General features: G+C 34.0%; 3 protein-coding genes and 1 non-coding gene across 4 annotated transcripts; 1 reads left to right on the plus strand and 3 right to left on the minus strand.

The window, feature by feature from the left end:
* Positions 1–3,438: 3,438 nt before the first annotated feature.
* Positions 3,439–3,510, minus strand: TRNAG-UCC (transfer RNA glycine (anticodon UCC)). The gene has a single exon. It is a non-coding gene; the product is annotated as a tRNA-Gly (tRNA).
* Positions 3,511–4,134: 624 nt separating this feature from the next.
* Positions 4,135–9,350, minus strand: LOC7457712 (uncharacterized). The gene is made up of 14 exons (XM_052451294.1): positions 9,082–9,350; positions 8,777–8,958; positions 8,485–8,689; positions 7,957–8,034; positions 6,742–6,780; positions 6,541–6,664; positions 6,182–6,270; positions 5,764–5,820; positions 5,610–5,666; positions 5,430–5,501; positions 5,274–5,331; positions 4,964–5,037; positions 4,747–4,806; positions 4,135–4,662 (listed from the first exon to the last, which is right to left on the minus strand). Exons 3-14 carry the CDS (start codon positions 8,629–8,631, stop codon positions 4,231–4,233), a joined length of 1,287 nt encoding a protein of 428 aa, XP_052307254.1. The 5' UTR covers positions 8,632–8,689; positions 8,777–8,958; positions 9,082–9,350; the 3' UTR covers positions 4,135–4,230.
* Positions 9,351–12,843: 3,493 nt separating this feature from the next.
* Positions 12,844–15,253, plus strand: LOC7457714 (phytoene synthase 2, chloroplastic). The gene is made up of 6 exons (XM_002297607.4): positions 12,844–13,515; positions 13,756–13,806; positions 14,030–14,202; positions 14,286–14,521; positions 14,601–14,793; positions 14,912–15,253. The coding sequence occupies exons 1-6, from the start codon at positions 13,185–13,187 to the stop codon at positions 15,074–15,076; spliced, it is 1,149 nt and encodes a 382-aa protein (XP_002297643.4). The 5' UTR covers positions 12,844–13,184; the 3' UTR covers positions 15,077–15,253.
* A 1,067-nt stretch (positions 15,254–16,320) lies between these two features.
* Positions 16,321–21,123, minus strand: LOC7483257 (serine/threonine-protein phosphatase PP2A-3 catalytic subunit). Its single transcript, XM_002299085.4, has 11 exons — positions 20,826–21,123; positions 19,964–20,020; positions 19,686–19,769; positions 19,113–19,184; positions 18,748–18,819; positions 18,484–18,524; positions 17,622–17,688; positions 17,256–17,447; positions 17,067–17,156; positions 16,865–16,972; positions 16,321–16,780 (listed from the first exon to the last, which is right to left on the minus strand). The coding sequence occupies exons 1-11, from the start codon at positions 20,916–20,918 to the stop codon at positions 16,715–16,717; spliced, it is 942 nt and encodes a 313-aa protein (XP_002299121.1). The 5' UTR covers positions 20,919–21,123; the 3' UTR covers positions 16,321–16,714.
* Positions 21,124–22,209: the final 1,086 nt, after the last annotated feature.

Here is a 22,209-nt window from a genome sequence, read left to right on the forward strand (position 1 = left end):
CACCTTCCAAATCTTGCTGGCTATGCTGTTGTTATTGCTGTTGTTGCTGCTGTGCTTTCTCTTCGTGGAAATCTCTTGCTCATTGGTTTCTAAATCTTCTCGGCTCTTCATGGTGTGAGTAAAAGAGGGAGAGAGGATTAGGGTTTTAGTGAAAAGGCAATGTTAGTATTTTGGCTATGAAAGCAGAGAGAAAAACGAGAGAGATGGATTTTAAAAGGACATTAAAAATTGGAGATAGAGATATGGAAGCAGAATATATAAGATAAAAACGACTACTGGTTATCTTTCTCTGTGTTTGTTATGGTGTTTTTCCCCTGCCGGCCGGTCACCTTTTTTACTGGGTCTTTTTCACTCTGTCTCAGCAAGTCTTTAATTTAATGTTTTTATGTGATAAATATTTTGAAAAAAGGATCAAATACAAGTTTCATGGCTAAAGCAACCTTGGATCCGACAGAGAGAACAAGAGAAATCTTGAAGGCATGTGAGCAAGAGAAATCACGTAAATATAAAATTAAATTTACGAGACAGACTAAACATGAGAATATATATTAAAAAATAATTTTAATTACTTACATTGTCAGAGAAATACGTTGTGAAGAGATTATATGATGGAAGCTTTGTCAAAATGATGAACATGCAGGTACTTGTAGTTAGTAATACTTACTACTAAATATTGAAGAAAAAAATACGAGATGGTTAGGATCTAAATCTTCTCCTTCTTTTATACACATCAAAAAAAGTATGTATTATCAAATTCAAAACAACTCGCTATCAAGTTTAAATTTTTGTTGACTTAGATCGTGTAAATAGCTAATAAAAAATTTTCAACTATTTATGTGCTCAATTTTTCCTTTAAAAACATCATATTTGTCAACAATATGATTAGCCTCCCTAACAATAAAATCAATATTAGAGTTAGAAGAAGATTTGAAAATTTGTTTCACATCTTTTATCTGAAGTACAAGATATTAATTTTAACCCCCATCAATTTCACAATTCCCTTCGAGCACATGGAAGGCATATTATTTGCAATGTGATTTATAAAAAATCACATTGGAAACCACATCTAATTTGGTTCCATTCTCATACACGTCACAAACCAAGAATTTTACATCTAAATCGTCTCTTTCAGTATCATCTTTGTTGAATTTTAATGGTTGATTCCAATCCGCAAAGGAACTGTATAATCAAAACTTTCAATTTTAACATCATATTCATCATGGTCAAGAAGTTGTTTTCTCTGCTCATAATCTCTCACTCCTCACCTCTACTAAATGATGGGTTAATTTTACAATTCATTTTCATATGTATCACATTCCCTCCTACATGAGCTTATCTTGTTTTGCTACCTCTTATAGCCATGGTTATTCCAACACACTGCAAGCAAATAACTTTCAAGATAGTTGAATTCTAATATCAATGGACGTAGATAAAAATATAAACAAGAAGACAATAAGTTAGAAAGACAAAATTGAAGTCGAATATGGTTATCATACAAAACCCTAATTTATAATTTTATTTTTTAGAATAAAAGTATGATATATTATTCTAAAATAAAAGGAAAGCAACCTTATTTATACTAGTCCTAGGTTTAAAAAAATCTCAATTAATAATTATTGAGTTGTTTTAGGGATGCCTTAACTAAAAAGAAAAAAAATAGCAATCTTAATGTTTGATTTTCTAAAATAAATAGAAAAAAAAATCATGAAGTAAAAAATATTCCTAAACTAAATAGGAAATAATAATAATAATAATAATAATAATAATAATTAAAAAAAATAATATTTTTTCCCTAAAATTCCTCCAAGCTCTGTAAACCATAAAACTGGTCTAGACATATCTTATAGCTAACTGGGTTCTTCAGAACTATGACACCAATTTTTAGAGTATCAAAGTCGAAATGAAGTAGGGTTAAGTTATTAATTTTATTTATAAAAAAAAATGTGCATGTGAATTTTATTTTATTTTTCAAATTCTAAAAAATGGAAAGCAGGTGTGATATCATTGGCTACAATTAAGGATGCTAAATTCAAGTCCTAAATAAATAAATAAAACCAAACAGTGAACAAAATAATGGAGATTTTATTGCAATCTCTATTTTTAGGATGACTTACTTAGCTATAATACATAACACCAGCCTGCATCAGAAACGACTTGTCGTATTGAAAACGGGCAATCTTTTGCAAATATGAAATATCTCCTCCCTCCTCCCCTCCTTTGCAGCTATGGCAATGGAGTCTATTTCTCTAAAGCAGGTAACATTTGCTACAAATCACAATAATATCTTCCCAAAGAATCAATGGAAACACCATCCAGTAATCCCAGCAACTCATACTAGTAGAATAATGTTTCACTTTGGCACCATCAAAAATTACAAAAGAACAGATTTCCAAGGTAAAAAGTTTGTTAACTTACATAAATAAATACATAGCCTTGCATAGTTATTTAGCAGTTCATTCTTATGATATGAGATTATGTTGCTTCCTGACATTAATGGGTTTTCTTTGTTTTCTTCTTAAGACTCTTGACAGATTTTTTTTAAGTTTTCTTGAACCTGTGGACTAAAAGAAACCATTTGGATCATCAAAGAGCATATGTGGTAACTTATGTACTACAAACCAAACTCTGTATCTCACTAATTACCGTTACATAGTCAGATTGCATGGACATGGAATTGAAGCAGCAAATTGCTAATGGAAGACATTTTTGTTATGATGCCTTGTACAATCCCTTCCGTGTTTATTAACATAAAATTAAATTAAGCTGTGTTCATGATTGCTGAGTTTGGCTATGAACTCCTAGTTCATAGAACTAATGAGTTTCCGTTTAAGATTTTCAGGGCTATGCGAAAATTTAGACTTCTTTTGCCAGCCACGGAACTGAAAGTTTGTGCAGAAACTTCACAAGAAAAGTTCGTTACATATATCAGAAGATCTCAGTCTTTGTTCAAGGTTAAACTACATACGATTAATGTCTATAGCTCATGTCCGAGCGATCCTAATGCTGGAATACTCTTATGCTTCATAGACACAAGTGGTACTGACTCAATTTGCACAGGATACCTGTGATTTTGGAGTCCTATTCTGCTGGCTCGTTTCTGAATTATCTGGCGTTGATCCATCCCCCTTGTTGAGTAAAAGCCCTTCCTTGTCTATTTGGAGGACTTCAGGGTCCAATATCAAGCTTGGCAGTGGCTGTAGGATCTACTTTTCTAGCGATGAAGTATAGCTCAGGCGATACTCCCTCGGTGTTGACTCCAAAAGAACTCCCGGATGGAACGCCGGGGTTTCTTGGATGTAGTAGTGGCACCATTTAAGCCTATGAAACTGGGTTTCGATGAAAATGAGTGACGCCAAGTAAAGTGAGTTTTTCTCACCTAATAAAGGAGAGGATGTCATGCCACTATCCACCGGTATCCTTATGGCCGCCACGTAAAAATGCGTCTGCCGGGAGTCGAACCCGGGTCTATTGCTTGGAAGGCAATTATCCTAACCGTTGGACTACAAACGCTTTTGTTGATTAATTTCTATGTTTGAGATATTTAGAACACCGTTTTTGTCGCGTGGTTTAAAAGAAGTGAAAAGCTGTCGTTTTAGAAAAAAATAAATAATTAAAAAAAATCCTTAAAGATAATCCGTCGGGTCAACTCTCAATTTGATTTGTCAAGAAATCCGATTTTAGGTCAGATTATAAAATTAATCTATTGGTTTAATTACTATGATTTTTAAATTTGATGGGGAAAAAAAGTCTCATATAAGATGAGGCAGTACCCTCCTCCTCTTCAAAATCTAGATTTTAGATTTTCCAATACTTCTAGGTCCCAAAAACTGGGTTATTATGGAGGTAGCTAGCTAGTTTAATTACTTCTATTCGAACCTAACCTACTGCCTGAGAATAGTTTTCTGAAGCTGTAATTAAGATGCGTTCAACATTTCCAGTTTCTACAACGGGATGAGCAGGCATGCATGTGTAATTTCCTCGGTAATTGGAAGAAATCATTTCCAGTTTCTACAACGGGATGAGCAGGCATGCATGTGTAATTTCCTCGGTAATTGGAAGAAATCATTTCCAGTTTCTATCTTTAAACACTAACCAAACGCAACCTTATAGCATGGAAAGTAACTTGCATACACATTTTCGATAAGAAAATCTAGGAATCAAAAGCTTTGACACATTCCCATAAAAAGAGTCCTTCAAACACTTTCTTCTAGTTCAAAGAAAATACCATTGCTAAGAACTCTTGTCAATGCAACTCTTGTCGACTAATAATTTGGAAATCACCACGCATAATAAGAAAATGAAAGGTAGAAGAGATATCTTAATTGGATTATCTTTCTTCTGACGAGTATACGTATACTCCACAGTCGAATAAACACATTGCCAGACAGCACCAGCCAATCCAAAATACTCAACAATAGTGCCAACAGGCTTTCTAGTTGCGGAAGTATAAGTTGATCGGGGATGAAAAAGTGGCAATGGGCTCATGCCGGCCGCCCGTTTAATTCTTTCCTTTCGAGCCATGTGAATGAGATCAACGGCAGCAAGAAGCAAAGCTACAAATGCCAACACCATGCCAATTTGTGCATAACCCATCTGGTCAAAAACCGCAGATGCAATCTCTAGGATTAAGTTTGTCATCAGCAAAGTCCATCCTGATATTTCCTATACAAGAAAGTAGTTGGTTGTAAACAAGGCAGTTAAGAAAATCTCACCAATTCTAAAAAGCGTTGTTTCCATAGTTCTTACTCTAGGACGTGAACTTTCTCCAGCATCCAGCAGCTGTTCTGCCTCTACATAGATTGCATGCTGTACAATTAATTCACAATGACATAATGTGAGATAATTGATAATACACAAAACAATACAATTATGACTGGCAGAGACTCATAATGTAAGATTATCCCATCTACTACTATATATAGATTAAAAGAAGTTAGACAAGATTTGACTAAGTATATATCACCTGGTTCACATCATTATCATTCATCGAGTCGTCTTGGCTGAAGACAGATGCAGCAAGATTTTCAAGACGATTATCTGCAAAGTTGGCCAAATTAATATCCATATAAAGGTTGTGATATCAACCTTCGAAGAATTATTTTGAAAAGAAGAGAGACAAAAAAGAATTCCATGTGCTTAGATATATAATTTGCTTTCATGATTCATCCTAAATATAAATATTAAAAAATAATATAAATTATATATTAAATCTCACTTTACACTTAAATTTTTAGATTAAACTAGTTCATATTAAAACTTTAATAACCACGTACCATTTGCTTGTAACTCTGGATGAGGCCGCTGCGTGTTCCGCAAAGCTAAGTAAGGTAACTGCATTATCAAAACACATTAAATATTTTTCATGGAAGTCGTGGTGGGAATTGGAAAATTCTTAAAATCAAGAGTTTCAAAAGAAATAAAGTATAGACCTTCTCCATTAAAATCGTATTTGCTATTAATTCTTGAAGAGAGTGGTCATTCCACGAGCGTAACTCAGGTAACTGCATGCAGCATCAAAACATCAAATATTAATTTTTCATGGAAGTCGTGGTGAAAATTAGAAAAATCTCTGAAAATCAAAAGTTTTTCAAAAGAATAAGAGCATAGACCTTCTCCGCTAGAAATTCTGGAATAGTCTGGTTATTCCCCGAAGCTAACTCAGGCAACTGCATTATCAAAACATTAAATATTTTTCATGGAAGTAGTGGAAGAAATTGGAAAATTTTGAAAATCAAAACTTTCAAGAGAAATAACAGTATAGACCTTCTCCATTAGAAATTCTGGAATAGGCTGGTTATTCCTCGAAGCTAAGACTGGTTGCTGCATTATCAAAACATTAAATATTTTTCACTTAAGTTATGGTGGAAATCGGTAAATGCTGAAAATCAAAAGTTTGTGAAATTCATGTCAAAAAATCATCTCAACCCAAAATCTTAATAGGCCTCGAGATATAATTTATATTATTTCTTAACTTTTCTTTCCAAGTGAAAATTGTTTGCTTAATTTTATTAATTAAAATAAAAATGATATGATTCGAACTCATGATCGTTTGATTATCAGAACTTTAATATCATATAAAAAAACAATCTCAATCAAAAACCTTAAACTATTAGAAAAGGCTTCAAGATGTTGCTCATGTTATTGTATAACAGGTTAGACGCGAATTGAAGGTACTTCTTACCAGCCGGCTCACATCATTATCGCTCAAGGTAAGTGACTTCAAGTGAAAGAGATCGGAAAAAAATGCAGTAATACCGTCGAGAATCTTATCTGCAAATTGATCATAAGCTGTCAGTAGTTTGATGAGTTATTGAGTCATGTGAGTATTGAGTTCCACGTTATTAGAAATGAGATCAGAAGTGAGGTGCTTGCTTATATATATTGAAAAGATTGCTATATATGGCCTATGCCATCATCAAATTTCCATGTATGCACAGTAATTTTAGTTAGTGTGAAGTACTCTTAAGGCTTTTGTAATGCTTTCTCGTAGTATATTGAGTTTGCTAACATTTCTAAAGAAAAAGTAGCTAACATATATACCATGTGCTTGATAGAAGAAAGACCCAACGATTTCTGGAAGAATCTCCAAGTTCGACAGACCTATATCAGACAACTGCATCCAGTGGCGGGGGCTGGCAAAGGCCCGCATAAGCGGGGGCAAGCGCTGCAAGAAAATTGTTTTTTCAGCTCCTCTCGTAACAATATTTATAATTTAAACCAAAATAATAAAACAACCGAAACCTTGGCTCTCTTTAATTTTATTTTCTGACTCGCCCCTGACTGCATCATCAAACATTAATTCCATTAGTGTCGAGGAAGGGTTATATTTTGTATCATGTGACTTGAAGGAAATATTAATGGCCAAACTATTGTGTTTCACTATCCCATTAAGAACACGTTGAGAATTTAAGACTCTAATTCTTGGGCCTCCTGACATATAAAATATCAATAACATCACGTATAAGAATGAATTGAAAAAGAATTTGACTGAAAGTATGCAATAACTCTGATGAGAGATACTGATATTGTTGTATTTTTTGCAGCTTCGATCCATTAATGACAACCAGCAGCCCGTTAGGCACCAACGAATAATAGGAAAGTTGAAGAGTTTCTTTAGTATGCTAGCTAGGATCTAAGATTGCATGATGCCAATACCACAAATCAAAAATGCATATTAGGTATATAATAATTAAAAAGTAATTGTTAATATTACAATAAAAAAAAATATAATGTTATTTAAAAACTATGATAAAATTGAATTTTAATTTAAATACTATTTTATTTATAGTGCATTTTAATGAAAATGAAAAAAAAATTGAAAAAAAAACGGAAGAGCTATAGAAAGAGAAAATGACATGTCATTTATTTTATATGTATTTGTAAACAAATCACACCATGTTATTTACTAGTTAAGATTTTAACCATCGCATGTGGCTAGAAAATTAGGATACTAGTTTTTAAAGTTCAAAAATTTATTTTTTTAATTTTTCTTTCACTTGAAAACATCAAATAAACATCTTAATAACCTTATTAAATTCATTTTCAATATTAAAACACTCATTAATAGATCAGAAATATCTAAAATTACACCGAATGATCTACCGAATCATTTCAGGTATCGTAACTCTTGTTTTTTATAATACAAATTTAAATCTTATTTAATTAAATTAGCCTCTATTTCAATTTTAAAATTGTACCAGAGATCTTAAGAATGTGTAAAAGAAAATAAAATAAAATTTTAACATATAAAATATCAATAGCATCACGTAGTATATTGAGGCTTTTGTAATTGAAAAGAAAAGAAAAGAATGAAATTGAAAGAGAATTTGACTAAAAGAACAGTAATGCACAGTAATTTTAGTTAGCGTGAACTCTTAAGGCTTCTGTAATGCTTTCTCGTAGTATATATATTGAGTTTGCTAACATTTCTAAAGAAAAAGTAGCTAACATACATACCATGTGCTTGATAGGAGAACGATCCACTGCAGGTTTCTGGAAGAACTTCAAGCTCACCAGATTTATATAAGACAAGCTCTGCATCATCAAAAATTAATTCCATATATATGTGTCAAGGAAGGAACTTGAAGGAAAACGGCCAAACTATTGTGTTTCGCTATCCCATTTAGAATTTAAGACACTAATTCTTGGGTTTATGTGTGTACATATATATGTGTGTGTTTTGAGTTGAATTAGTGTTCGTTTAATACTGCAGTAGGCTTTTTAAATTATTTTTATCTGAAGAAACATTAAAATATATTTTTTAAATGTTTTTTTGATATTTTAATATGATGATATTAAAAATAAAAAAATTTGAACCAACATTAATTTAATGGAATTTTAATTGAAAAATATTTTAAAAAAAATTATCATGTAGTGATTTTTTAGTTAAAGAGAAGGTATAGAGATCAACAGTGAAGCAAAAACATGGATCAGAAACAACATATTTGAAAATTGTTAGTGAAGTACTAGAACTAATACAATCACCTCAGCAAGTAATGATATTGATGATGGAAGGAGGGAATGGAGGGATTGCTCAGGTGCACGTCGACGACGGAGTCCAAGCGTCAGAACAGGTTCATCTTTCTCTGGTTCCATTGCCTCCCATTTCACTTCTTCCTCTTCTATTTCCATGACCACCGCTCTTTTTGCTTCCTCCGTGTATCAGTACATACTGATGTCAGTGCCAAAACTAATCACAACCGCAAGGGTAGGATTAAGCAAAATTAATCACCTACACAAAAGTAGGATTTACTCTCTGTAATTGAAAATCTGTTACCTGGTTTGATATCTAGCAGATTCCTTGGGAAAACAAATGAAAAGAGCTGTTACTTGTTTCTCCTTTTGAAGTCGATGAAGATCTAAATCAGTAATTGCTAGTTAGTAACCTAGCCAGGAGTCACATGGAAACTTCTTAAGGGCTTCATCTCCGCGTTAAGTCACTGTTTCTTGCAAGATTGCCTTTGTATCATTGTCATAAAGTGAGAGAGAAAAAAGTAGGATTTGATTCAAACACAGTGTTATAATAAAGACAATGAATAGAGCACCAATAATTGATAAAAGGGAGGGGAATTTTCTTAATACCCAACTTCCTCTCCGTTTCCTTCCCTTCCCTACATGTCGGTTCGCGATCATAACAGGGGCAGTAGGATCCTTTCCTTTCAAACCATGTGAATGCGTTCAAACTCACAACCCAAGCTTTGGGTGAGGTCTATGTCAAGAACTAATTTTATCATTAATGAAGTCGCCCTCTCTTCATACTAGTACTTTTTACAGAATGATCAAGTTAGCTGGGTAATGATTAAGTTTTTTGTTGTGTTGAGTTTCCCTTCTATTTGCAAGATGGTCATGCCAAGCTGTGAGACCCCCTTCCTCTGCGATTTTGTAATAGAACCTTGCACCAGCAATTTAGGTCCCGTTTGTCTGGAAAATAGTTGCTTTTTGAAAAGAAAATTTCAGAAAAAGTAAATTTCAGAAAATTATTTTTCGATGTTTGGTAGTGTAATGAAAAATAAATTGAAAAACATTTTTCAGTGTTTGGTTATATCATGGAAAACAAGTTAGAAAATAACTTATTAATGTTTTATTTTTCTCAAGTTTATTAAAATAATGAGGAACAAATCTTACAAATTAAAAAGTTGAATGAGAATGAAATTGAAAAAAAAATATAATTTCATAAATTATTTTAAATAAAATAAATAATAATCAAAATAATAGAGATCAAATTTAAAAAATTTAAAAAAAATGAAAGATGAAGAAATTAAAATAATAATAATTAACATTTCATAAATTATTTCAAATAAAATAAGTTACAATCAAAAGAATGAGAATCAAATTTGATAGATAAAAAATTTCAATAAAAAAAATGATAAGGAAAAAGCAAATAGCAATTATAAAAATAAGAACCAAAATTAATATAAAAATTAAATTTTAAGAGATGAAATTGAAAAATAAATATTCAAAACAAATTATATATAGCAATCAAAAGTTTGAGGATCAAATTTGATATAATCACCAAATAATGACATTTCTAAATTTTTCACAATTTCCGGAAAGTGTTTTCAGCCCAAATTTTCTAGAAAAAACTTTCGTGAAAACCAAGCTAAATTTTACTTTGACTGGAAAGTGTTTTCCGTTGACCAACTTTTCTAATGGCAAACATACACAAAAAAGTTTGAAAAATAATTTTCCAAAAACTACTTTAAACAAACATGAAGTTAATCTTCATAAACTCTCTCCAATTGTCGGTGACCTTTATGGAGAAAACATCCTCATCGCATAAACCAAATCGTTCGAGCTCATCCTGTGGAAGCTAAACTCTCCCTGTCAAGGCACTGAAAGAAGAAAGGAGTTGAAACATTTAATGAGGTAATTAACCATAAGCAAATAAATTAGTGACAAAAACTTGCTCTTCCCACACATCTCTATAAGAGTGTCTGTGAATTGATTTGCAATACAAAAATGAACTGCTGCATTGTAAATACTTTGAACAGAAACAGAAGAAGATTCAGGTGCAATCCCCGTTACTGGAACAGTCATGGATCCAGTTGTGCCAGCATCATAGTAGCAGTAAAGGTGGATGGCCCAAATGCTGTCTACAAGGGCACTTCTCTTCTTGATAGGTGGGAAGAAAGACTGCAGGACATCTTCAACGGCCGCCCCTATGACATGGTTGATGCTGCACTAGCTTATTGATAAAGTTTCCAAGTTCTATATAGACATAAAGTTGCTCAGGACATTTTCTACCTGAATCAAATTCCCCTCTAGCTAATTGCTTCTGTTCAAGGTATTTATAATGCAGCAGTATACTACGGTATGGCAAATCAACTAACAAACATCGTTGGAGATATGTGCGAGGAGTAAGTTTTTTGTGATCATTAGGCAAATGTAAGGAGGGGAAGTATTGGAGTAATGCATAGGAAGGAAAAAGGGCATCAACACTCAACAAAAGGTTGGTTAAAGTTATCACCGAAAGAGGAAATGGTGCCAATGAAAAAACCTTGGAGCTTACTCTTAAGAGAGGCTGCAAGACATCTTCAATGCTGGACACCCTCCCCCTGGATATGCTGTTCATACTGATACTGCTTCTCCAAGTCCTGCTCAGGCATTGAGGTGAATAGAACAATCTACCTTGGAAAGTTTTTGTGACAAAACAAGCCCATTTCTTAACAAAGGTCCAAAGTAGCCCATGAAGTTAGAATACTTCAAAATGTGGAATCCTGCCCTCAAAAGGCCCAAAGATTGAAGGGAAATCCATATTTCATGGGGATTGGGCTAGTTTGTGGTCAGGGCTACTGATGAATATATTTGAAAATGAGCATTCAAACCTTATGAAGTTGAAAGAGCTGTGTTAAATTGACCATATTATATTAACTCATAGACTAGAAAAACTAGTGTATTTGACCTCTTGATATTGGCTTTGATCGCTATTAAAAACAGCCATCATCATATACCATTAATAAGAATGATTAAGCACCTACTTGACCCAGTTTTCCTATTCAAGTGTAGAAGGAGTTATGTTTTCCTTAAAAATCAAACTCTAAGATCAGCAAGCCTTCTTAAGAGTTCATGTTCATGAAGTTCCTAGGCTACTTTATTTCTTTCTTGTGTACCATTTACTTGCTGGTCTATTTTATAGCCAGCTTTATTATTTTATTCTAGTCTTGGTTATAAAACTTAAATTCTCCTAGCGGGTTGATTGAGGATGTAATTAATCTAAAATTTAGATTAATTTGAGTTAAAAAAAAAATACCCTAGTTTTTCAAAACTCAACCCTCAATTTATTTAATTTTTATTAAAATAATATTGTTTTAATTTATTTTTAAAAAAATTAAAAAATCAACTCGAGTTAATCCTCTAACTTAAATCTTGTTCAATTCGATATCTAAATTGAATTTTAAAACTGCAATAGTGGTGAAAACCGATTGAATTATATACTGTTGGATTTTAAAGCTGTTCTAGTGATGCAACCGAATGAATTTTATACTATTTTAGGTTAGGAGAAAATTATCTTTCACTAATCTTTTATATTATTAGAGAAAATTAAGTAACTGAGGTGAAAATGACACATATATGCAGACTGCAATTCCTAGTTTAGTATCATTGGTGGAATCAATTATTCTTTTTTTTTCTTTTGGCTCATTGCTTTGGAACAACCAATCAAAGCCGTTTGGCATTGTTTTTTCCGGTCTCCAAGATGTTCTTTTTTCAGATCACACTTTGTCTTTCACATTGACTTTTACCTATCAAATTTCCTTTCTAGTTTTGGCAAGTATGGCTAGATCCCAATGGATTTAGTGAACTTTCTCAGCACCTCGCTGAGCTGGTTCGGTTGAGCCAATGCAAAGATGGTCTCATCAAGTCTCAACTTACATAGGGTGCATCACATCAATGGACAGTCAAACTGCCAAGAAGCAGCTCCAAACAGGAACTTTCAGCCTTGTAGATGGACCGAATCCTGATGTTGAGATGTTCCAAAGGAAGCACTACATAGAACTAGTCCAACTGACATGCATCATGGCCTCCATAATTGGAAGAGGACGTCAACATGACCTATCATTTGATTAGTTCATTCACGGGGGAGGGTTTTATTTTACTTCTATACTGTAAAACTTCTGCATGATCACTTCAGGACATAAATAGAATTGAAGGGTGTAGGGAGGCATCAAAGTGATCAAGATTCTTGTTGCATAGTCTCAAACAATGTTTTGGATTGGTTGGTATTGGACAAAATCTAGCATCTTCGTAACACCCAATATTCTCTAAACACCACATTAGGGACTCGTGTCTTTACTGAAAAATATAAAAAAAAAACTACAAGTTGTCATGATTTTGTAGAGCAAACTGCTGTCCTTGATAAGAGCAGGCCATTTCAATAATCCCCCATTTTTTGCTTGAAAAATCTAGTCAGCTGAAACTATTTGGCAATTTGCATGATGCTATCATCAATTTCCTTTTGATAAAGAGATTGAGGAGGAGAGGAATTAAGGTAGAGAGACAGCTAGTTAATTGACCTAACATTGCTAGAGAGTATAAATGTTTTAGCTGTTCGATGTTGCAATATCATGATCAAGTTATTAGGTAACGTTTTCTGATGTTTTGAAGGAAGTTCTAGATCCTTTCAAGCCATTTTATCATTCTTCTAGAGAGCTTTTTCGTACCCGAGAAGAATCGTTAAACGTTTCCGGATGTGTTCTACATTTTCACTTTCGGCTAAGCCTTGCACTGGGGCAGATAATGGCAAGTTCTTGCACTCAAAATCCTTGGTTACAAGAGCAAGAGCTGAAGTGATCGCAGCTCCTAAGAGATCAAGCCAACGTGCTTTTCCTCGGCTATTAAAACATGGAATTCCTCATACTGATCTTCAAGTACATGAAATTGTTGAGAGGCAGTCTCAGGCTAACAGCTTAAGCAAGCAAGATATCTGTAGAAAGCCGGAGTTCCATCCAGCGTTTCTTGAAGAAGCCTATGAAAGGTGCAGAAACATTTGCGCCGAATATGCCAAGACTTTCTATCTAGGTAACATTCATATCCCTTCCACATTGTTCATTACATGTATATTTCTAGATGTCATGATTCAAGGATTTCTAGATGATATGAGAACTATCTCGTCGTTTCGATGCATGCTTGATAGCTTACCAGATCCCATTAGCACAGGTTTCCAACCTGTTTTATGATTTATCAAAACATTTAATTTGCCTATATATGTTATCACAAATTGTGTGGCAAAATAATGATGGTCATTGTCTCTCGATGCAGGAACTCGGCTGATGACAGAGGAGCGACAGAAAGCCACATGGGCAATTTATGGTAAGAGATTAAAGCCCAGAATAGATAAATTAGTCCTTCAAAGACAATACTACCAAATTATTTATAGCTCCAAGAAATTACTTGAAAAGATATTCAGTTCAGAAGATCGAAGAAGCAATTCAATTGATCCTAACAGTCACACTAGAGATGAATTAAGCAAAGAGATTTACATAAGTAAACTATTATGAAAGTTGTTCTACTGCAACTGAGATATTTTCTGCAGTATGGTGCAGGAGGACAGATGAGCTGGTCGATGGACCTAATGCAGTGCTCATGAGCACTGCTGTTCTTGATAGGTGGGAAGAGAGGCTGCAAGACATCTTTGATGGACGCCCCTATGACATGCTCGATGCTGCACTTACTGATACAATTTCCAAGTTCCCTTTAGACATTAAGGTGCTTGGAATATTTACTAGATGGATTAATTCCTAGCACAGTGTATGTTCTCAATCTGATAGAGTTTTTTTATCATCTCACAGCCTTTTAGGGACATGATTGAAGGTATGAGAATGGATACGAGAAAATTCCGTTACGATAATTTTCAAGAGCTCTATCTTTATTGCTATTACGTTGCGGGCACAGTCGGCCTAATGAGCGTTCCAGTGATGGGAATTGCAGCAGAATCTGAAGCTTCTGCTCAAAGTATTTATAATGCGGCACTGTACTTGGGTATTGGAAACCAGCTTACAAACATTCTTAGAGATGTGGGAGAGGAGTAAGTCTTTTTTCCACACAACTTCCATTCAGTTTTCTCGTTTGAATCTTTTAACTTAGTTCAGTCCTTTTTCTTTCAGTGCTTTGAGAGGGAGAGTTTATCTACCACAAGATGAGCTTGCACAGTTTGGGCTATGCGACCAAGATGTTTTCGCAAGAAAAGTCACTGATGGATGGAGAGAGTTCATGAAGGAGCAGATAATAAGGGCAAGATTCTATTTCAACCTTGCAGAAGAAGGGGCTTCAAAGCTTGAAAAGGCTAGCCGGTGGCCAGTATGAACTGAAAACTTTCCATTACTTGCATGATAAATTTGCAACACTTCCAACTCTAACCTATATTGTACCTAGAGATTTTTCATATGCTGACACATTGGTCTGTGATTTGTTGCAGGTATGGTCATCCCTACTAGTATACCAAAAAATCTTGGATGCAATTGAGGATAATGATTATGATAACTTCACAAAACGAGCTTATGTTGGAAGAACAAAGAAACTTCTCACATTGCCCCTGGCATACACAAAAGCTCAATCAATGTCTCGCTTGATCCTTCAGTAAATCAAGATTTTGTCAACAGACCTAAGGTGGGGGAGTTATGACAGCAAACAGTGGAGAAGTGGAGTGAATAGTGAATCAAGATTATGCTTGTGTATCATAGAGGAAATCGTCAAAGTTTGAATGTTTGTAAGATTGGTTCATTATTGCTTATATCAGGTTCTCAATTCTCTGATAGAACTAGAATTTTCAAAACTATGAAAGTAAATTGCACACACATTTCTCAGTTTTCAAAACTATGACCTTTGCTCAAAAATTGCTTGCACTGCAAGTGTCAAACTTCTTTGAGGCATTTATCAGGCGAGATGCTGTTCTCTATATGCCCACAACAGAGAAGACATGCTGCTATGGCATCCATATCCTGTTTTGGGTTCGAGCTCTCTCCCTTGCACTAAGCCTAAGCGCACAGATGAAAGGAAAAATATATTAAATAATTATAATCATGTGAACTGAAAGCATTTCAATTCATTAACATTAATACCCAAATAAAATTGGGTTCTAAAGAAGAAAGAAAAGGAACATTTATTACATGCTATAGCATTGTATCTTTAGTTTTTTGGCCCTCATTACAGTCGACTTCCCTTGTTGGAATTATCTAAAAATAGACAACGCTTTAAGGTTGACGATTTTGCAAGAGATTCCAAGCTCAGTGGGCATTGAAAATGACCATACCCATTGCGAAAGATTCCAAGTAAAATGTAGAATCAAATATCAATAGATGCCATTTGCCTTGAGGTGCTGCCTCAACACTTTCAAACAGCCTGCCTTTCGTTATCAAACAAATACTGGCAATCATCCACCCGCACCATAAATGGCATAAACCGTCCACTCACACAAACCACCAGTCTCTTATCCATCAATTACAATCCAAAATATCACGGAACAACCATTTTAGCTCTCCACAAAACCTTTCAAGGGTGGGAGCCAGCTGACAGAGACTGAGTGAACTGAATGTTTTGCTTCAACATTTCTAGAGGGAGACAACACTTCACGGAACTTCGCACTGGTGACATAATCAATATTTTGACAATCCATGATCAAGGCAACTATCATAGAGAAGATGATAGGGAAAAACCGCTTAGTCCACACAAATCTATGTTTCGCTGGAAAATCACAACCAAAGCTTGGAATGAACTGTCATGGGAAACTTAAAGAGGGGGTTTAAATTCAATTCAGGTTCAGCTTTCGTATGCAATGTGCAATCAAAAATTATCTAGAAATGTTAAGGCACCTACTGGAACACTTGGTTAGAAAAAATATAAAAGCACCCATTATAAGTCAACTCATTGTCTCTCTACACATACCCAACCCTGAAACAACCATCCTTCTACAAAAAGGAATAAGATAACAAAAACAGAATCAAGGCAAAGGAATAAAAGATGCCGCATTGTTTGCTGGAAATGGTACATTTGCGGCTATTTGGTCACCAGCTCCACTGCTTCCTCTTATGGAAACTCTAGCATAATCAGCAAACCAATTGAATCAAGGAAGCTCCACCTGCCCGTTATACATGCTTTCTGCCACCCACCCCACCCACCATCATTGTGAATTTATACTCTTAGATTTGAAAAATGCCCTCAATAAGTGAACCAGCCAGGAAGCACTGGCTGTAAGGATTCGGCATCTCCAGACCAGCTTCAATCATAGGAAATAATCTGGTGTTCTCCGGGTCACATCTGGCTCACCCCTCCTTGGAGCAGGCTCAAACTGCAAACATATTTTGAAGATATTATTTTGAGCCTAACTTATGTGACATTACCCATAGAGTGCGCTCTAGCATCAGACACCAACCTGAATGAATGTGTGACCCTTGCAGTCATCAACTTCCAAAATAGAAGCCATGTTACCACAGCGGTAGCAATAGTTGGGTGCACTAAAGATAGTAACCACCTTTTGTTCCTGTCACGAGAAAAAAAGCACAATCAATCAGATGAAATTTGCAAACCAGAGCAAGAAATTCACCAAAAGAAAAGCATCAAAGGGAAGTAGTTACATGGCCCCAGTTGTATCCTTCCATAACCAGCTGGTGAGCTCTAGCAATCAGCTTTAAGTTGTTTGTATGGTTAAATTGCTCAGATATGTCCTACAGAAACAATATCCGTAAGCATCCCAAGAAGAAAACTCTGTTCTGCTAAAAATTAAGAGCATGGGTGAAAAGAAGGGAGTGGAGTGAGTATATTACTTGACCAAAGGTATATCCAGCACCCCTAGGTGAGATGCCCCAACCACAGCGATCATCAGGGTCAGACCACAAAAGATCACACATGGGACCCTCATGGGGAACTTCTTGAACACGATCAAAATTACGAATGTTATCAAGGGTTTCAATGGAGGGTGATAATCCACCATGGAGGCAAAATATTTCCGACTCAACCTTCAAAAGAGAACAAAATACATATATGACACCATATCCACATTAAATGCCCTAACTAAGAAGTAAAATCTATTGTACATCTAAAAAGGAAAATGCAAATTTGGTATTTTTTTTCTTCAATTATCTTGGTAGCAAAAATATTTGTTATTTGATATTTTTTTACCCAGCACTCACCAATGCTGTCAGTGGAAAATAATCAAACAGATCTGTAAAGATCTTCCAAACATTAGCATTGCCATACCTGCAAAAAAAAAAAAAAACACCATAGATACTTATCTTTTCTGTACATACTTGTGCCAAAAGAATTGTATAAAACCATTTGAATAACATGATATACAAAGTTAGAAGATGTGAGAGGAGAAGGTTCTTGGAAGCCTGTTTTCCAACTAGTCAAAAAGTCTACAACTATCATCAAGTCCACTTCCTTTCAATTTCAAGGACTGTGGGGGTTGAGGGTAGAGTTTTCATTTACAGGCTAGTGCACTTTGTCAGGTTCATCAAAAAGTAGTATTCTTTTTTTATATAAAGTGTAGTGTTGAAATTGCACAGAGAATTCCAATTCTCTGTAACAACTTATATTCATGCATATAAAACATGTTACAAACCAATGCAACAGTCGTCCAAATTAAAAACACAGAAGTCCAACCGCAAGACACCTAATGCACTAACATGCAACTTAGATAGACACACAGTATGTCCAGAGTTTCAGTTTGCACTATGCAAGTATCTCTTGTTCAGCCTAACTTTGATTTCCCATGCTTTGAGAAAAACTTCATTGTAATGCTTTTTTTCCTCTTGCTTTCTCCTTATGTTTTTTTGTTATAGCTTTTCACTTCTACAAGCAACCCCGTTTCCTTATCCGTGTCATTTATAAAATCATATCCAGGTCACAATTGTAAGAAAGTAAAATTTATGTTTATGCATACTGTACACAAGAAACATTAAGAGGGAACTACAAGCCAAAGACTGTAGGATTCCAAACTAACTTGTAAGTTAGGATGTAATTCCATTAGACTAAGGATTCAGAAGAACTCACTTCCGCAGGCATTCATCATAGAAACCATAAACTTGAGTAATCTGAAATGGGAACAAGCATCCATAATCAGCCCAATTGATTTGATGCTGAGAAAAAGCTAGGGTATGAAAGAATTGAAATCATAAAATGTTTAGATGTCTTAAAAGTTTACACCCTGCCAAAAACAGTACCGCATTAAGTTGCAAATATAATCAATTAATGACCCTTCAACCTAGGATAAAACAAATTATAGCATCAGTTGGCAAAATACATTCGGAAGCATACCTGACGACTTTCATGATTTCCCCTTAGAATAGTAATCCGTTGAGGATAACGCACTTTCAAGGCAACCAGGAGCTGATATAAAAAAATCAATCAGTATCACATCTAAAAAGTTAAGAGCCTCAACCAAACTAAGGCCAAAGTTTATCAAAATTTGTGTATAGGTAAGAGAATGTTAGAAGTGTTCCATTCAACACAGCTTAATTTATATGTTTTTCCAATTCAAACCAGAAAGACTTTGGCATACATACAGTTCCATGGACAACTCTAAAAATACAACCTATTATAATGGCATAGATACATCAAAGGAGAAGGGAGACATTGATGTTGAAATGCATGGGGGAAAATAGAAAGATGGAAGTACTTACTGTTACGGTTTCTACTGAATAATAGCCACGGTCAACATAATCTCCCATGAACAAGTAATTTGTATCTGGACACTACAGCAAACAAAAATGCACAAGTGAACAATACCAAACTAGGTGAGCACAAGACAAATGGTGGAAGCTTAATACCTTAGATGATAGCATGATAATGAAATAGAAATTAAAAATAGTAAAATGTGTAATGTACTCAGAATGTTGTGGCATCACTGGCACTGTCAGATATACACCATGTATGATGATAAATAGCAGTCAAAGGAACCTCAACTAGAAATCCTTGCATTTCCAGTAAATGTTAGAAAAATTAACAGATGATAGAGAAAGGGAAGGGTTGATCCCTTGCTATTGCAATGGTCTCCATAGAAGCTAAAGAAAAGGAGGAGGAAAGAAAGTGCAGTAAAGAGACTCCATGTGTATCTCCTTAACTAAAAACAAATGCAAGATTGTGACCATTACAGCCACAAGAAGAAAACTCATAAAGGAGATAACAATTGGCATTAATTTGAATCGCCATGTCTGCAAATATTAGAACATAAAATTGCTCAATCAGAAACTTACCTTCCCGCCAATGCGAAAAAGCTCAGCTAGATCATGAAATTGACCATGGATATCACCACAGATTGTAACAGGGCTTTTAACAGGCTGAAAGATGTACAACCAAAGAAAGTCAATTACAACTCAGTGGATTCCAAAGTCCTAAAAGGCTCATAGCTTGCATTGCGGAATAGATAGCAAAAGATGGATACTGAACTGAAACATAAAAATGGCATATAAAAAATCCTAGAACTTATGTTCTGATAACAGGAAAAAAAAAACAACATAAGAGTGTAGAGTACCTGAACATTGCTTTCATCCATCAAAATCTCCTTAGCTTTCTCGCATAATGCCCTTACCTGAATCATAAAAAACATTTCCATTGAAAACAATATCCCCAAAGAATAATCTAGGTGTTCCCAGTTTTGAAAGCAATCCTCCTAAAACAAGCATCAACATTGCACACTTACTCCTAGACTTGAACATCTTAGCATCCACTTCAAACCAAAATAATGGATCCATGTCACCCACCAGAATCCAACTTCATTAATACATCTAGAAAGCACAAGTTCGAAGTATCCACTCCGATTTAGAATACCCCACAAAGAACCAAATTTCAATTATGGCAGCTTAAGCAGTATAATCTAATAAGCAAAGAGCATCATACTCCTGTTCTCTTAACCTTCCAAACTATGAAGAAGTCTTCCAATCAATAAAACCCATCAAACAAAAATCCAAACTTTTTTCGCCAATTTGAAACCTTAACTTGAATAAATCATAAGAAAAAATTCAAAAACCAAAACCAATTAACAGATCTGTTCCAATCACCTCCCCAAATCTATCTTAAACCCTCCACGATCCCTTCAAACATAGATCACACCGCACATGAACCCAAAATAACAGTAGATTCCCAACTTTAACCCTCACAAACCCGGCCAGATCCACGCCATTTCTCCAGAGCTGACCTCAAACACTTAAAATAGCCCAAAAAAACACCGAAATGAAGTATTTTTATGACAAATCCCCAATTTCAACCCCAAAAAAACCAACGAGATCAACACCATTTATCCCAGAAACAGCTCCAGAACCCACCAAAAAAAAATCAAAGAAAAAACATCTCAAAAAACATAAAAATGGAAACTTTTTATGGAGAAAAATGGTTACCTCTTGTTCTGATAAGGGCTTGCACTGCATGAGCTGACTAATTTCCTCATCAAGGTTTCCATGTGCGTTTGTAGCCACCGAATCCAAGCTCATTTTTTATTAATCTTTTTAGGTTTAACCACTAATTACTTTCCAATTAGAGATCCAGAGATTAAATCTCCCAAATTTATATAAAAAAATTGTAACCTTAGATTTCAATTTTCTCTTAGAATTTTTCTTTTTTTCTAGGGAAAAACAGAAAAAATAATTCCAGAGAGAGAGTGTAGGGAAGAAGGGAGCGGTGGAGAGATGCCAATGGCTTTTACCTATTTGTTTGATTAGATTATAATTGGAGAATATGCAAATGAGTCCTCCATTTATTTATTGATTATATAATTGTCCCTTATTTTTACAATTACACAACTTTGTCCTTAAACTATAAACAAATGTTATTTATTTCAGAATATTTATTCTATAGTTGAGTCTTGTTAATGTCTCACTATATAAAAAGAAGATAGGCAAGTGTATATATAAAAAAAGACAAAGATATAAAATAATTAGTGTTTTGATTATTTTTTTAAAATAAAAAAGATTAAGATAATTGATACAGAAACTTATTTGGTTTAAAAAACAAAAAATTATAGAGATATAAATTTATTTGGTTGAAAATATATGAATAAAGATATAAAATAAATATGTTTCTATAACAATTTAAGAGTAATTTTTTATATTTTTAAAATAGAAAAATATATAAATATTTATTGTCTATATATTTATCTTTTTTTTAATTTTAAAACAGTAACTAAGATCTTTATAATATCAACATCCTTTGAGATATAATTATATGAACCAACAAAATAATGAACATGAATGATGGTTGGATTGTAAAAGATCACGACTTTGAAAAATAATTGGCAATTGTTCTCAAATTTAGGGAAAACCATAGAAATAAAATCTCCCTTTTCTATTTGTAAGTCCTCCCCCCGATCTTTTCTCCATTATTATTTTTTTCAATTCCTTGGCATGAATTAGAATTGAGATTAATAAATCTTTTTTTTAATCTTAATTCTTGTTAATGGAAAAAAACAATAAAAAAAAAGAGAGAAGGAAGATTCGACAATGTTTGCATACCAATTTAGTAACTTTGCTCACTTGGACCGATTTAGATTTAGGTTTAGTTCGATTTTGGATCAGAATTGAAAATTGACTCAATTAAACTTGCTTGATTTATTAAATATTTATTTTTGTGTTATAATATATTTTTTGAAGTATTTTTTAATTATTTTTTATATTTTAAAAAAATTAGAATGATACATTTTAAATGTTTTTGAATAGTTTTAATATATTTATATAAAAAAAATCTATAAAAAATAATACATTTTTAATATATTAAAAACAATAATTT

The sequence above is a fragment of the Populus trichocarpa genome, chromosome 1, assembly GCF_000002775.5.
Source record: "Populus trichocarpa isolate Nisqually-1 chromosome 1, P.trichocarpa_v4.1, whole genome shotgun sequence".
Lineage (NCBI taxonomy): Eukaryota > Viridiplantae > Streptophyta > Magnoliopsida > Malpighiales > Salicaceae > Populus > Populus trichocarpa.